The sequence below is a fragment of the Prionailurus bengalensis genome, chromosome B3, assembly GCF_016509475.1.
Source record: "Prionailurus bengalensis isolate Pbe53 chromosome B3, Fcat_Pben_1.1_paternal_pri, whole genome shotgun sequence".
NCBI lineage: Eukaryota > Metazoa > Chordata > Mammalia > Carnivora > Felidae > Prionailurus > Prionailurus bengalensis.
This window is the reverse complement of record NC_057355.1, coordinates 33,681,140-33,698,062: the sequence shown is the minus strand read 5'-3', so window position 1 is coordinate 33,698,062 and position 16,923 is coordinate 33,681,140. Positions and strand designations below refer to the sequence as shown.

Genomic DNA, 16,923 nt, shown 5'->3' with positions numbered 1-16,923 from the left:
TTACGCCGCGACCCCGGAGGACCAGCTCCCTGCCCCTCCTCTCACGGAGCGGTGCGGCGGTGACGAAGACCGCCCCGCGGCCGCGCCTCGGGCGACCTGGAGCTAGTAGGCGCGGGCGCCGGGTGGGAGGGTGGCGTGGGCGAGCGGGAAGGGACAGTCTCCCAGCCTGAAGCGCGAACGAGATGGGAGGTGGAGGACGTCCTGGGCCCAGAGAACTTCAGAAGCAGAAAAGCTGGAGGATGAAAACCACAGGTCGTGGTGATGTGAAATGCTGGGGGGCGGAAAGGGGCTGGAATTGGAGAGTCTGACTGGCTCTGCTTCACAGTTATCACGAGATCACAAAAATGTGATGTATTTATGACTGGAAAAAATCTGTACTTTTCAGAGCGAGCTGGAGGCATCCCATTCCCCGCTTCTAGCGTGGGCTCTTGCCCTGATGGTTGATAATCTCTTAGTAATTGCCCCCAAGTCCCCTCCCCCCCAAACAGTATATACTTACTGCAAGCATTTAGACATTGCCTAGACTTTGGGTGCAAGATTGGGAATACCCAGAGATAAAGACAGGCCCCTGCACGGGCTTACATAGCAATCCCAAGAGTCAGCACTTTGTTTTGTGGACAATTGAAAATCATCCCAAAGACTTGGCCTTTTAGCAATCTCACGTTGAATGGTTGCATGGATAAACTAGTTAAGGGGCCCTTTTTTTATTGCAAGTGGAAGATAATGACAGCTTGAACAGCTGTACAGCAGCAAGAGGACTGTAGATCCAGGAAATAATGGGTATCCAGAATCGGAGGGGTAAATACAAGAGCAGCAGGTCGAAGTGTGATTTCAGGACTGAGCATGTGGGAAGGCACTCCTTTATGTGATATTCAACGTGTACCAAGGGAAAGGAGTCATTTACTTAAGTCACAGAATGAAGGAGCTGAACTCTGAATAAAGAGATTGTAAAAATTACTAATGAAAATACAAAGATTTTTCCTGAGAGAATATTTTAAACATATTATCCTCTAAGAAATACATCAATCAGAAAAGTAATGAACAACCATTAAAAACTTAAAGTCATAATCCATGTAAATGTTTAGAAACCAGATAGAGATAGTAGCAAAAATTAAAATTAAAGTTATTTAACAGTGTGAATTCTTTAAATTAATATATATACATTGCCATCAATTTTAACAGATGAATAACAAGAATAAGGACACAGATAATCTAGTGTATGATATTTGGTTGTTTTTTGCTATTTTTCCTTTTATTAAAGAGAGCTTGTTAAATGAATGAAACATAATTTAATTTCATATCTATAGCTTCTAATAAAATTAGTTTACATTATCAGAAAAAGAATTCACTATCAGACAATGTGTCCAGAATTTTGATTCATACACTCATCATTGTAGAAGCAGAGAGGAGGGAATGACTAAATTTTGCCTGGGGAAGTCTTTCACAAAGGAGGTGACTTTCCAGCTGGCTCCTAAAGCAAGAGCTTCCCAACCAGGGAAGAGGAGCATGGGCAAAGCACAGAGGAGTGAAAAAAGATGGCATGTAGGTATACCTGCTTTTTGAAAGTTGTTATTAAGCCACTTTGGTTTTATGAAAAACCTCCATCACATCAGTACCTGTTTTGCCAAAGAAATCTGGAGGATTTTTGTTTTTACAAAAAAGAAAAAAAAAAAAAGCAAAAAGTGAAAATAGTGTTCAGCGTTTGCTTTGCAGCAAGCCATTATAGAGGCAGTGTGTGCCCAAAGCAGAAAGAGTGGCTGTGTCAAGCCCCTTCCCTGGGAACTATGCTCAGCCACCACACCTTTGAACCGTGTCTGTGAGTATCTGGGCTTTCTCTCCGTTTATTTGGGGCCTCCATTAGCAAGATGTGTCCAAAAGTATCAGAAAAGCCTCAGAGAGATTATTTTTTTGGTCTGGGAATACTCAAATTAAAATTTACCATATAAATTAAGGGTAATTGCTGCTGCTTTGCTTTGCACTATTTTGATTTATGAAAGGTTTCATAGGAATGCTCTACTTTATTTTTTTTTAGTTTTTTTTTAATTAATTTATTTTTGAGAGAGAGAGAGAGAGAGAGGGAGAGAGAGGGTGCGGGGGAGGGGCAGAGAGGGAGAGAGAGAATCCCGAGAACACAGAGCCCGACGCAGCACAGAGCCCGACGCAGGGCTCGAACTCACAAACCATGAGATCATGACCTGAGCCAAAACCAAAAGTCGGACACTTAACCGACTGAGCCACCCAGGAGCCCCAGGAATGCTCTACTTTTAGATAGTGGGGAACCTGTATTAAGGATAGGGCTTATGGGGATAGCAAAAGGAGATTTGCCATGATTATCTCACTTTTACCATACTCTCTTCTTGGAATGCCTTTCCCACCTCCCACTCACACTCCACCTACTTGAAGGTCTAAACTTACATTTTTACTATCCTGTAAATCTCTGACTTCTCAGACTTGGGTAAAATCCCATAACCCTTTGAGCTTATCTCCATTAGAGCACTTATGTCATAGTATCGTAATTGCTTGTCCATTTGTCTGTCTTCTCTGCTAGAGTAAAAGCTCCTTAAGCACAGGTTCTGTGTTCACTGCTGTATTCCTAGCCCCAGGCACAGTGTCTAGCACATAGCTCGATAAAGACTTGTTAAATGAACACCTACAGGACTCTGAATATCTTTTCTACAGTTTCGCATCTACTTACCCTTCAGGCCTTTGCCTAGACCAGACCAGCATGTATGCTGTGACTGGGGTACAAGTGTGCTGAGACAGTGATCCTCTCAATCCTTAGGGTGGCCAGGCAGAGCCTGGGGCAGCTAGGCATCCTAGCCAGTCACCTCCAGCTAAGAGCCCTCTCCTACATGTGCTATGAGAAACTTTGAGAAGCACTCAGACATCACTTCCTTTTGGGTGCTTCTTTATGGCACTGTCACTTTATCTTCTTTACTTGTTGGTGTCCCCCACAAACCACATGCTGAGTGAGTGGTATCTTTTTCACAGTGGTATCCTTACTGCCTGAGCCAGGATTCTGCATGTGGTAAGTGTTCAACAGATATTTGTTGAAAGAATGAATAAATGAGGAAGCATTTGTATTAACTTTTTAAAGATAGTCAGAATTTCAATGTGTAGACGAAAAGCAGTCCGTGGAGAAGGGCTACAAATTTGAGGAGAACTTCATCTAATTTGTTTGATTTAGGATCCAGAAGGTCCTAGAACAGTGTCTGGCTCACAGACACTTAATGAATATTTTTGAATGAAGAGAATGAACCTAGGCAGAGATCTCTGAGGAATCTGGAGTACTATGGGGGTGTGACCAGTTCTGTTTGTCCAGACTCAATAGTGCATGAAGAGAAATACTGATAAAAATGTTAGTTTCCCCTTTACCATAGGCACTATTTGATTAAGGCTTTTGCCTACTTTAAGCTTACATCTAGGTCAGATAAACTCATGGGAAAACATCAGAAATCCTATCCAGGTTGGGGCAGCAGCCTCTGATGTTGGGATTTTTAGACCAAAAAAGGGCAAATTTATATAGTTAGGATCATTTTGTGGTGTTTAAGGCCTTTTCAATAGGGACCCCTTTTGCTTAAACTGCATCCTGCTCCAGGCAACCTGATGGCTTCTCTGGCCTAGGATTATCTTGGCTCCAGTCTGATCTCTTAGGCCTTTATGCCTGGAGCCTCAGTGGTTATAAATGCTCATGCTGGCCATAACCACAGACATAATCTGAAACCCCCTTTAGGGAGGTGGGGCACCAATGAAACCTTAAACTAGTTATGTAAGTCCTTTAGAGAAAATCATTCAGACCCTTTGCCCACTGGAATTTCCCAGTTGGCCCTAAAATTTATCACTCATTTCCTTGCCTTCTTCCCATTCTCCTCCTGCCTGGGTCTATTCTCCTTCCTTGACTAATAGGCTATAGACTCCAAGAAACCTAGAGCGCAAACCCCTGTTCTTTGGCCATCTATTAACGTTTGACTTCAGAAAACATTACTGGCATATTACTGTGAATCAGATTTCCAAAATGTCCAATATCACATGCTATGGGTAGACCTCTTTGTGGTAAGAGCACAGTTAAAATGTCTTACTTCTGTTGGGAGTGCCTTTTGGATCTTTCTCTTGGATTTTTTTTCCATCCTGGGATTGATTATCCTTCTTTGAATTTTTCTGCCACAGAAAATGCCCTGGGGCTTCCTCCCATTTGGGAGAGAACTGGAGAGAGGAGTCAGGAGGTGTCCAGAAGAAGGGAGGAGTGGGACATGATGCAGGATGTAGGCTAGGCAGAAGGAATCCTGTGGCCCCAAGGTAGTAATGCCTAGCTCACCTGTGTAGAGTATTCATTCAAGATCTGGGTCAAGGCCCTGGCTACAGTGTTCCTTGGCCTGGAGTATCCTCAGCATGTCTCTTCCATAGGGACTTGGGTTATAACCACATTAGGCAGTTGGCCAAAATTCAATGGTTTGAATATTCTGCTCCTGGCCTCATACTATCATGAATAAAGATCAAGCATTCATGAAATTCCAGAGAGAGATTCAACTCTTAACAAAGATCTTAGGGAGAGACATTACATTACTGAACTCAAATCAATATATGCTGTTTGGGAAAAAAACCAATATATAGTTTTCAAACATACAAACCTATGCATGGTTAGATACATACTATAGTGTATGTTTGAAATCTGATCTACAAACAGTATATATTTACTGTTCGTAATGTATGTTTGAAAACTATTTAATCCTCTTTTGTAAATGTTTGCTTGAATTAAAACAACAGAACAACCCCCTTGGCACTCCCAAAAGGGATACAGAGATCTAGGGGAGAATTCTGGGAGGCATAAATGTTTAGACCTAGATATGATCTTCGAAATTATCTAAGTTACTTCTCATTTAAGATAAAAGAACTGAGAACCAGCGAGGTAAAGTTGAAGTGCTATTCCTCAAGAACAAGAATAGGATGTTGTTCATAGTGAAACTTCCAGCACTTAGCACAGTGAATGTACATTGTAAGTGCTCAGTAAATTTTTGTCAAATGACAAAATCCATTCCTTGATACACATAATACAGTGCTTTTCATGCAGTAGGCACACCAATAATTTTTTATATTGCAGTTACCCAACCAGCTGCAAATATAGCCAGAGAGTGGTAAGGCTGGAACCAGACCACAGATGTGTGGCCTTCCTAACTGGGACTCTCTCTACCCCACTGGATTGTGCCTCTGGAAATGCCTGCAGTCATCTAGTCTCCTGGGAATTGAATGCGGTTTAATCATGGAGTCCACTAAGCCTACATCTTGTTCTTAGCCCGCTGCCTTATTCTAGAAAGGGACGATCATTGAATTTGAATGTGCATGGCAACTTTCAATTAACTTTAGAGCTAGAAAGAAGCAACGATGCAAGTAATAAAGTCACTGTGTTTGGCCAATTTTTCTCTCCCTTGACAGCTGACTTCCTAAAGTTTGCTTAGGAAAACAATAAAATCCGTTAACCTTCCTTGAGTCCACATTAGGCAGATAGTGGGAGGAGGCCAGTGGAAGGATAAAGAATTGTTCAAATTCAACAAGTGAACACACACATGGGGCGCCTGGGTGGCTCGGTCGGTTGAGTGTCCAACTTCGGCTCAGGTCATGATCTCACGGTCCATGAGTTCGAGCCCCGCGTCAGGCTCTGTGCTGACAGCTCAGAGCCTGGAGCCTGTTTCAGATTCTGTGTCTCCCTCTCTCTGTGACCCTCCCCCGTTCATGCTCTGTCTCTCTCTGTCTCAAAAATAAATAAAAACGTTCAAAGAAAAAATTAAAAAAACAAAACAAAACAAGTGAACACACAAGTAATTATGAGGTAATTAGAGCTCTTCCATGCAGTCAAAGGTCAAGTAAACAGTGATCCTTCCAATTACTATGAGTGATAATACGTAATATAAGAATGCTTCAAAAATTAAAATGATTCTTCATGTTCTACGTGCAAAAGGTTAAACACTTACTATTCGTATCAGAGTTCTATTAGTTGTGAGGAAGAAAATGCCAACTAGCTTAACAGCGGGGAGTTAATCATCTTCACAAGCATCTAGACATAAGAAGGTAGCTATAGCCAAGGTCAAATAGGCAGTAATATCTATTAGGAATCAAGGTTACCCTGTGGTCTCTCAGGACCCATCCAGACTCTCATCTCCACCCCTGCATCTGTTTCATTCTCCTTATCTCCCTAATTTATTCCCTCAGTATTCCAGTTTTCAGTTCTCCAGAGACAGGATATGATTAGTCCCGCTAGGAAGAGATGTCATTCTTGATCATAACAGCTGTGGCTATTGGTAAGACATGGCAGTCATCTAACCCACAGATGATCAAAACTCCCATCTTTGAACAGATGCTAGTGAAGGAATAGATTCACTTAGAAGGGACTCTATGGGGAGGTAATGACTGTCATTACTTTATTATAAAAGCAATATATATTTATTTTTTAAAATTCAAAAAGCACAATATTGTATGTAGAAGGATGACTCTCAGTTCACAAACTCAGCTACACAGGAATTACAGAATACCTCATGACCCAACCACCTGATCTGCTGGGTTCACCATCATCCTCCCCAATGTTTATACCCTTCCCAGGGCATATTTCATGCTTTTGAGCTCTTTTAAGTGCTAAGGGACCACATAAAAGCCAGAAAGATAGGGGCACCTGGGTGGCTCAGTCGGTTAAGCGTCCAACTTCAGCTCAGCTCATGATCTCACAGTTCGTGAGTTCAAGCCCCACATCAGGCTCTGTGCCAACAGCTGAGAGCCTGGAGCCTGCTTCTAATCCTGTGTCGCCCTCTCTCTGCCCCACCCCCACTTGTGCGTGCACTCTCTCTCAAAAATAAATAATAAACATTAAAAAAAATTTTTTTTAAGCCAGAAAGATAAAGACTACTGGCACTTTAGTACAAATTTATAAATATATATGTGCAATTTTAAAAATATATACACATGTTTATATTTTTCTGGTTTTAATATTTTATGGTCTAAGAACATGTCCTGTAAGAATTCTACTTTTTCCTTCTCATCACAAGAAAAAAAAATGTAACTATGCTGATGATGTTAACCAGACTATTGTGATGATCATTTTGCAATAATACAAATATCAAATCATGAAGTTGTACACCTAAACTAATGTTGTATGTTAGTTATATCTCAAAAAATGAAAAAAAAAAGAATTCCACTTTTTGGAACTTAGTAATATTTGGTTTTTGACAGTTTTTCTCAATGTCCTATAGACATTTTCTTTTAAGTTTATTTATTTATTTTGAGAGGGGTGGGGAGAGGGAGAGAGATAATCCCAAACAGACTTCAGGCTGACAGCACAGAGCCCGATGTGGGGCTCAAACTCACAAACTGTGAGATCATGACCTGAGCTGAAACCATATATATGACAAAGTATGTATGGTTATTTCTGTATAAGACCATTTTCTATGCGCATACATCCATAATCTCTAACAACAAAAAATGAGAGCGTGATATAACTATTGCCATGCTCTCATCTTTCAGTTAACAATGTATTATGACAAGTGAAATAAGTCAGAGAAAGGCAAATACCATATGATTTCACTCATACGTAGAACTTAAGAAACAAAACAAATGAGCAAAGAGAAAAAAAGAGAGGCAAACCAAGAAACAGACTTCTTAACCATAGAGAACAAACTGATGGTTACTGGAGGTGAGGTGGGGAGGGGGGGGATTGGGTTATATAGGTGATGGGGATTAAGGAGTGCACTTGTTTGTTTGTTTTTTTAATTTTTTTTTCAACGTTCATTTACCTTTGGGACAGAGAGAGACAGAGCATGAACGGGGGAGGGGCAGAGAGAGAAGGAGACACAGAATCGGAAACAGGCTCCAGGCTCTGAGCCATCAGCCCAGAGCCTGACTTCGGACGCTTAACCGACTGCGCCACCCAGGCGCCCCTAAGGAGTGCACTTGTGATGAGTACCGGCTGTTGTATGGAAGTGCTGAATCACTATATGGTACACCTGAAACTAATATTTGCACTGTATGTTAACTGGAATTTAAATAAAATATTTTTTAAAACCAATATATTAAAAAAAATTTTTTTCCAACTTTTTATTTATTTTTGGGACAGAGAGAGACAGAGCATGAATGGGGGAGGGGCAGAGAGAGAGGGAGACACAGAATCGGAAACAGGCTCCAGGCTCTGAGCCATCAGCCCAGAGCCTGACGCGGGGCTCGAACTCACGGACCGCGAGATCGTGACCTGGCTGAAGTCGGACGCTTAACTGACTGCGCCACCCAGGCGCCCCTAAAAACCAATATATTATGTAAAAGCTAATATTCTAGGGGGGGTCCCCCAGTTTTATAGAGACATACTTACATACAGCACTCTATAAGTTTAGGTTGTATGGCATAATGACATATATATCATGCAATGATTACCACAATAAGTTTAGTTAATGTCCATCATCTCATATAGATACATATAATATATTTTTTTTTCCCTTGTCATGAGAACTCTTAGGATCTACTCCCTTAATGACTTTCATATATATCATACAGCAGTATTAACTTTAGTCAACATATTGTACATTGCAACCCTAGGATTTATTTCTTATAACTGGAAGTTTGTGCCTTTGGCCACCTTCATCCAATTTCCCCTCCCTCTACTCCCTGTAATATTCTGTTTTTAAAAGCGAAATAATAATAATAATAATAATAATGGTAGCTAACATGCACTAACATACTTATCATGTGCTGGACACCATTCTAAGGGCTCTACCTATGTTAACTTATTTAAGCCTCATGATAACTTTATGTTTGATATATGTAGATGCTCTTATTATTCTCAGTTTATAGATAAGGACATTTGAATTGAATGGTTAAAGTTCCATAATTGTGAAGCTTCCATAATTAATTAGTCAGTTCCCATTAATGCACATTTAGGTTGCTTCCAAATTTTCTCACTTATAAGCAATACTACAATGACCATCATTGAGGATTTTGGTTGCCAAGCCAGCATCTATTTTCATCCTATCCCACCATTAATACCTTGTTTTCACTTGGAAGTTTCATCCTTCAGTTCTGTACCTTGGATGAGATTGACCACAGTCCTAGGCCTTTCCTGGCTTAAGCCATATAATTCCCTCTCACTCTCTGTAAATTCTTGGAAACATGGGATAAATATTGACATTCTCACCAGTAATGTGTGAAAATGCTCATTTAATCAATCTTTTTCAATATTAGTGTTATCCTTTCATTGCTACTGTTAATATCTTAAACTTAATTGTAAATATATGTATAATGAAATTGGTAAGATCTAGCAAGACAGAAACAGCATACATGACATACATGTCATTATAGAAAAAGAAAAAGATGAAAGAAAACTGGATCATTCTGGCAAATAAGAGGGAAAGAGGAGGAAATAAGAATATGTATTTAACAGAAAATACAAAGAATGAGGATAGGACTAAGCCGAATCAATCTAAACTATCATCACATATGTAAATAGGTTAAATTCCGCTAATCAGAGACAAAGACTCAGATTGTGCAAAGAACCGTCTAAATGTTGATAGAAGACATTTATTTTTTTAAGTTTTTTTTTTTCTGACAGAAAAGTGAGAGGGGCACAAAGAGGGAGAGAGAATCTGAAGCAGGCTCTGCACTGTCAGCACAGAGCCCAACATGGGACTTGAACTCACAAACCATGAGATCATGACCTGAGCTGAAGTCAGACACTTACTTAACCGACTGAGCCACCCAAGCACCCCAATTAGAGACATTTAAAATGGTACCAAAATGTCAATCTATGACAAAGTAGGCAAAAATATATAATGGGAAAAAGACAGTCTCCTCAATAAATGGTGCTGGGAAATCTGGACAGCTATGTGGAAAAGAATGAAACTGGACCACTTCCTAATACCATACACAAAAATAAGCTCAAAAGGGATGAAAGACCTATATGTGAGAACTGAAACCATAAAAATCCTAGAAGAAAACATAGGCAGTAATCTATTTGATGTCAGCCATTGCAACTTCTTACTAGACATGTCTCCAAAAGTAAGGGAAACAAAAGCAAAAATAAACTATTGGGACAACATCAAAATAAAAAGCTTCTGTACAGTGAAGGAAACCATCAACAAAACAAAAAGACAATCTACTGAATGGGAGAAGATATTTGCAAATGATATATCTGATAAGGAATTTATATTCAAAATGTATAAAGAAATTATACAACTCAACACTAAAAAACAATGTGATTTAAAAATGGGCAGAGGACTTGAATAGCGATCTTTCCAAAGAAGATATACAGATTTCCAACAGACACATGAAAAGATGCTCAACATCACTAATCATCAGGGAAATGCAAAATCAAAACCACAATGAGATATCACCTTACACCTGTCAAATGGCTAAAATAAAAAAAAGATAAATAACAAGTGTTTGCAAGGATGTGGAGAAAAGGGAACCCTTGTGCTCTGTTAGTGGGAATATAAATCGCTACAGCCACTGTGGAAAACAGTATAGAGCTTCCTCAAAAGTTTTTAAATAGAAATACTATGTGATCCAATAATTCCATTACTGGGTATTTACTCAAAGAAAATGAAAGCACTAATTTGAGAATATATGTGCACCCCTATATTTATCACAGCATTATTTACAATAGCCAGAATAGGGAAGCAATCTAAGTGTCTGTTGACAGATAAATCAATGAAGAAGATATCACACACACACACACACACACACACACACACACCTTTATACATTGTATTTAAATATCAATAAGACCGGGGCGCCTGGGTGGTTAAACGTCCAACTCCTAGTGTCAGCCCAGGTCATGATCTCACAGTTCGTCAGTTCAAGCCCCACATTGGGCTCTGCGCTGTCAGCCTAGAGTCTGCTTTGGATTATCTCTCTCCCTCTCCCTCTGCCTCTTCCCCGCTCAAAATGCATAAATAAACTTAAAAAAAATTTAAAATGTCTATAGAACATTGAGAAAACTCAAAAAACCTCAAATATTACTAAGTTCCAAAAAGTGGGACTTTTTTTTTCATTTTTTGAGGTATAATTGACATATAACATTAGTTTTAGGTGCATAACTTAATGATTTGATATTTGTATTATTGCAAAATGGTCATTACAATAGTCCAGTTAACATCCATCAGCATACATAGTTACATTTTTTTCCTTGTGATGAGAAGGAAGAAGTAGAATTTATAGGACATGTTCTTTGACCATAATATATTAAAACTGGAAAAAAAATCTAAACGTGTTTATATTTTTAAAATTCTGAATAATTCTTGGGTCAACTATAAAAACAAATACTCCTAGAAGTATATCAGAAGAATAACAGATGTCTTTTATTTCTTTTTGTTGTCTCATTGTTGAGGCTAAGACTTCTAGTACTATGTTAAATAGTAATGGTGAGAGTGGACATCCCTGTCTTGTTCCTGACCTTAGGGGAAAAGCTCGCAGTCTTTCCCCATTGAGGATGATATTAGCTGTGGATCTTTCATATATGGATTTTATGATCTTGAGTTATGTTCCATCTCTACCTACTTTGTTAAGGGTTTTTATCAAGAATGGGTGCTGTATTTTGTCATATGCTTTTTCTCCATCTATTGAGAGGATCATATGGTTCTTATTCTTTTACTAATGTGGTGTATTATGTTGACTGATTTGCAAATATTGAACCACCCCTGCAGCACAGGAATAAATCCCACCTCATCATGATGAATAATTTCTTTTAATGTACTGTTTAACTCGATTTGCTAGTATCTTGAGAATGTTTGCATCCATGTTCATTGGGGATATTGGCCTATAAATTCTTCTTTTTGGTGGGGTCTTTGTCTGGTTTTGGAATCAAGGTAATGCTGGCCTTGTAGAAAGAATTTGGGAGTTTTCCTTCTGTTTCAATTTTTTGGAACAGTTTGAGTAAAATAGGTATTGACTCTTTTTTAAATGTCTGGTAGAATTTCCCTGGGAAGCCATCTGTCCCTGGGCTTTTGTTTGCTGGGAGATTTTTTAATTACTGATTCAGTATCTTTGCTGTTTATAGGTCTGTTCAAATTTTCTGTTTCTTCCTGTTTCAGTTTTGGTAGTTTGTATGTTTCTAGGAATTAATCTATTCTTACAGATTGCCCCTGTTTGTTAGCATAGAAGTGAAACATTCACTGTTCACAGATGACATGACATTTCTACTCTGTGTAGAAAACCTGAAAGACTCCACAAAAAACATTAGTTGCTAGAACTAATATATGAATTCAGCAAAGTCACAGGATATAAAATCAATGTACAGAAATCTGTTGCATTTTTATTCCCCAGTAATGAAGCAGCAGAAAAAGAAATCAAGGAATCAATCCCATTTACAATTGCACCCAAAACAATAAGATACCTAGGAATAAACCTAATCAAAGAAGTAAAAGATCTGTACTCTGAAAACTATAGAACACTTGTGAAAGAAATTGAAGACCACACAAAAAATGGGAAAACTTTCCATGCTCATGGATTGGAAGAACAAACATTGTTAAAATGTCTATACTACCCAAAGCAATCTACACATTTAGTGTAATCCCTGTCAAAATACCACTGGCATTTTTCACAGAGCTAGAACAAACAATCCTCAAATTTGTATGGAACCACAAAAGACCCCAAATAGCCAAAACAATCCTAAAACAGAAAAGCAAAGCTGGAGGCATCATGATTCTGCACTTCAAGCTATATTACAAAGCTGTAGTAATCAAGACGTATGGTACTGGCACAAAAAGAGACACATTGATCAATGGAACAGAACAGAAAACCCAGAAATGGACCCACAACCACACAGTCAAGTAATCTTTGACAAAGCAGGAAAGAATATCCAATGGAAAAAATGGTGTTGGGAAAACTGTACAGCGACATGCAAAATAATGAAACTGGACCACTTTCTTACACCATACGCAAAAATTAATTCAAAATGGATGAAAGACCTCAATGTGAGATAGGAAATCATCAAAATCCTAGAGAACACAGGCAACTTTAACCTTGGCCATAGCAACTTCTTACTAGACACTGTCTCAGAAGGCAAGGGAAACAGAAGCAAACATGAACTATTGGGACCTCATCAAGATAAAAAGCTTCTGCACAGCAAAGGAAACAACCAACAAAACTAAAAGGAAGCCTATGGAATGGGAGAAGATATTTGCAAATGACATATCTGATAAATGGTTAGTATCCAAAATCTGTAAAAAACTTATCAAACTCAACACCCAAAAAACAAATAATCCAATTCAGAAATGGGCAGAAGACATGAATAGATGTTTTTCCAAAGAAGACATCCAGATGGCTAACAGACACATTAAAAGATTCTCAGTATTCTCAGTATCACTCATCATGAGGGAAACACAAATCAAAACCACCACCTCACACCTGTCAGAATGGCTAAAATTAACAACACAGGAAACAACAAATTTTGGTGTGGTTGAGGAGAAAGAGGAACCCTCTTACCCTGTTCATGGGAACACAAACTGGTGCAGCCACTCTGGAAAATAGTGTGGAGGTTCCTCAAAAAGTTAAAAATATAACTATCTTACAACCCAGCAATTACACTACTAGGTATTTACCCAAAGGATACAAAAATACAGATTTGAAAGGGTCCATGCATGCACCCCAACATTTATTGCAGCATTATCAATAATAGCCAAACTATGGAAGAGCCCAACTGTCCATCAACTGATGAATGGATAAAGTAGATGTGGTATATATACATAATGGAACACTACTCAGCCATCAAAAAGAATGAAATCTTGGGGCGCCTGGGTGGTGCAGTCGGTTAAGCATCTGACTTCAGCCAGGTCACGATCTTGCGGTCCGTGAGTTCGAGCCCCGCGTCGGGCTCTGGGCTGATGGCTCAGAGCCTGGAGCCTATTTCCAATTCTGTGTCTCCCTCTCTCTCTGCCCCTCCCCCGTTCATGCTCTGTCTCTCTCTGTCCCAAAAATAAATAAACGTTGAAAAAAAATTAAAAAAAAAAAAGAATGAAATCTTGCCATTTGCAGTGATGTGGATGGAGCTACAGTGTATTATGCTAAGCAAAATAAGTCAGAGAAAGACAAATACCATATGATTTCACCCAACGTGGAATTTAAGAAACAAAACAACTGAACATATGAGAAGAGGGAAAAATAGAGGGAACCAAATCATGAGAGACTCTTAACTATAGAGAACAAATTGAGGGTTGATGGAGGGAGGTGAGTGGGGGATGAGCTAAATGGGTGATGTGTATTAAGGAGGGGATTTGTTGTGATGAGCACTGAGTGTTATATGTAAATGATGAATCACTAAATTCTACTCCTGAAACCAGTATTGCACTATATGTTAACCAACTAGAACTTAAATAAAAATCTGCAAAAAAGAATAATGTATCTTATACAAACATTTAATTACTGTAATGCAAACTTAGATAAACATTAGGAAATGTATAGACTAAGAGAGAAAGACCATGTTCTAGAGGTTAAGAAAGTATTTGATACGGCCATTCTAAACGTTAAATCTTGGCAAAACAGAAATAGAATGAAACTAACACAAAAATGAATATACATATGAAACAAAAAGGAATACAAGCAGTTCCATTAAAGTCAAGAGTAAAATAAGGATGCCTACTACACTTCATAAACATTGTTTTGGAGGGTCCAATCAATCCAATAAGGCAAGTTTTGTCAAGGAAGAGAGAATTGTTATTATTTGGAGTCGATATGATGTTTACTTAGAAAATCCAAGAGAATTATCCAAAGGAATTATTGGAATTAAAGTAATTCAGTCAAATGGTCCTATAAAATACTTACTTTAAATACTATAAAATAACTTATTTATATGTCAGCAGTAACAAATTAGAAGATGAAATGGAAAAATGTGATTCACAAAAACAAGTGGGTTAACATATGTAAAGCACCTAGTACTGTTCCTAGCAGATAAGAGGTTTTATCAACAAGCTATAAAACTAATATTTATTTCCTAGATTTCTAGAGGTGAAATTACTAAGACAAATGATAACATTTTTAAGATTCTTGATTTTATATTTTAGCTTTTTATTAAAGTATAGTATACATATAGAATGGTAATCAACGCCCAGATCAAGAAATAGAACATTTCCAGCACCCCAAAGTCCCCTTAGTGTCCCCTCCTAGTCCCCAGTCATCTTCCTCCCAAGGGAATTTCTGACTTCTGACAACACAGATTTTGCCTGTTTTGTACTTCATATAAATGGAATCATACATATTCAGTCTTTTGTATCTGGCTTCTTTTGCTCAACATTGTGTCGATGAGATTCATCCATATTGCTTCTGTGCTTGTAGATTATTTATATTGCTACATAGTATTTCATTGTATGAATGTACCATGATTTTTCCATTCTTCTCTTTTTAATTTTTTTTAATGTTTTTATTTATTCTTGAGACAGAGAGAAACAGAGCATGAGCAGGGGAGGGGCAGAGAGAGGGGGAGACACAGAATCTGAAGCGGGCTCCAGGCTCTGAGCTGTCAGCACAGAGCCCGACATGGGGCTCGAACTCACAGAGTGTGAGATCATGACCTGAGCTGAAGTCGGACGCTTAACCGACTGAGCCACCCAGGCGCCCCTCCCTTCTTCTCTTGATGGGCAATTGGGTAGTTGCCAATTTGGGGCTATTATGACAAGTGCTGCTATGAGCATTGTAATACATATCTTTTGGTGGACATGTGGACACTTTTTTCTGTTGCATGCCTACCTAAAATGAGAAGGACATGTATCTATTCGGCTCCAGCAGATACCGCCAAGCAGTTTTTCAGTGAACATACCAATTTACGCTCCCAACAGAAGTGTATGAGGGTTCCGGTTGTTCTACATAGTTGCCAACAGTTTTCCATTTGAGTCATTCTGGTGGATGTGTAGTGATATCGCATTACGGTCTGAATTTGCATTTCCCTCATGACTAATGAATCTGAGCACTTTTTTATGTTACATATGTATATGTTTTTATTCTGGCAAAACATCAGTTAAGGACTTTGCTCATTTTTTCTATTAGGTTGCCTCTCTCATTTATTTGTAAGAATTCTTCATTGTATTCTTGCTATGAGTTTTTTTTTAGATACACATATTGAAAATATCTTACCCCACTCTATGGATTGCCTTTTTACACTCTCAGTGGTATCTTTTGGTGAATAGAAGTCCTGTTTATTTTTTTAAAATGTTTAATGTTTTTAGTTATTTTTGAGACAGAGGGAGACAGAGCATGAGCAGGGGAGGGGCAGAGAGAGAGGGAGACACAGAATCTGAAGCAGACTCCAGGCTCTGAGCCGTCAGCACAGAGTCCAATGCGGGGCTCGAACTCACAGACTGTGAGATCATGACCTGAGCTGAAGTCGGATGCTTAACCGACTGAGCCACCCAGGCGCCCCAGAAGTCTTGTTTAAAAACAATTCTTGGCCTACTGTAAGGTCACAAACATGTTACTCTATTTTCTTTTAACCAAACTGCTTTTTTTTTTTTTGCAAGGCCATGAAATTATTTTAAGTTCTTTTTCTTCATGATTGAATATACACAGATAATGGAAATTATTGTGCTGTAAAGATGGGTGGACTATATAAAAATTCACTTGTCGAATTTTCTTTAATAGTCCTCCAGAGCAACTTGAAGAGAAGCAAGGGGATGCTTTCACAAGAATACTTTTGTGGAAGGACCTAGCATGCTTTAAGCACCAGTGTGCCAGGCTAGCAATGGCATATACTTTGTCTCTCACATTTTGCTTAATTCTTCTGTAGAAAATCCTCTCGTGAAATATCATGTATTGTATTTGTCAAACATGCACATATCCAGGGGAAGGAACGCCCTTCTGCTACCGTGATAGGGCGTTGCTCTCAAGCATGTGACGATGCCTTGTGCTTTACCATTGTGACTTGTGGCATGATCTGTGTGAAGTTCCTTTTACCCAATATTTCTAGCGTTT

The 16,923-nt window shown here is 38.8% G+C and overlaps 1 protein-coding gene across 1 annotated transcript in view; it reads left to right on the top strand.

The window, feature by feature from the left end:
• The first annotated feature begins 120 nt into the window (after positions 1-120).
• The window catches only part of LOC122467576 (transmembrane protein 202-like), a 29,334-nt gene continuing 12,531 nt past the window's right edge, over positions 121-16,923 (top strand). Inside the window, exons 1-3 of the mRNA XM_043553970.1 lie at positions 121-252; positions 1,398-1,542; positions 1,714-1,816. Coding sequence (XP_043409905.1) covers positions 1,414-1,542; positions 1,714-1,816 — 232 coding nt within the window. The 5' untranslated portion in view covers positions 121-252; positions 1,398-1,413. The remainder of the gene's footprint in view (positions 253-1,397; positions 1,543-1,713; positions 1,817-16,923) is intronic.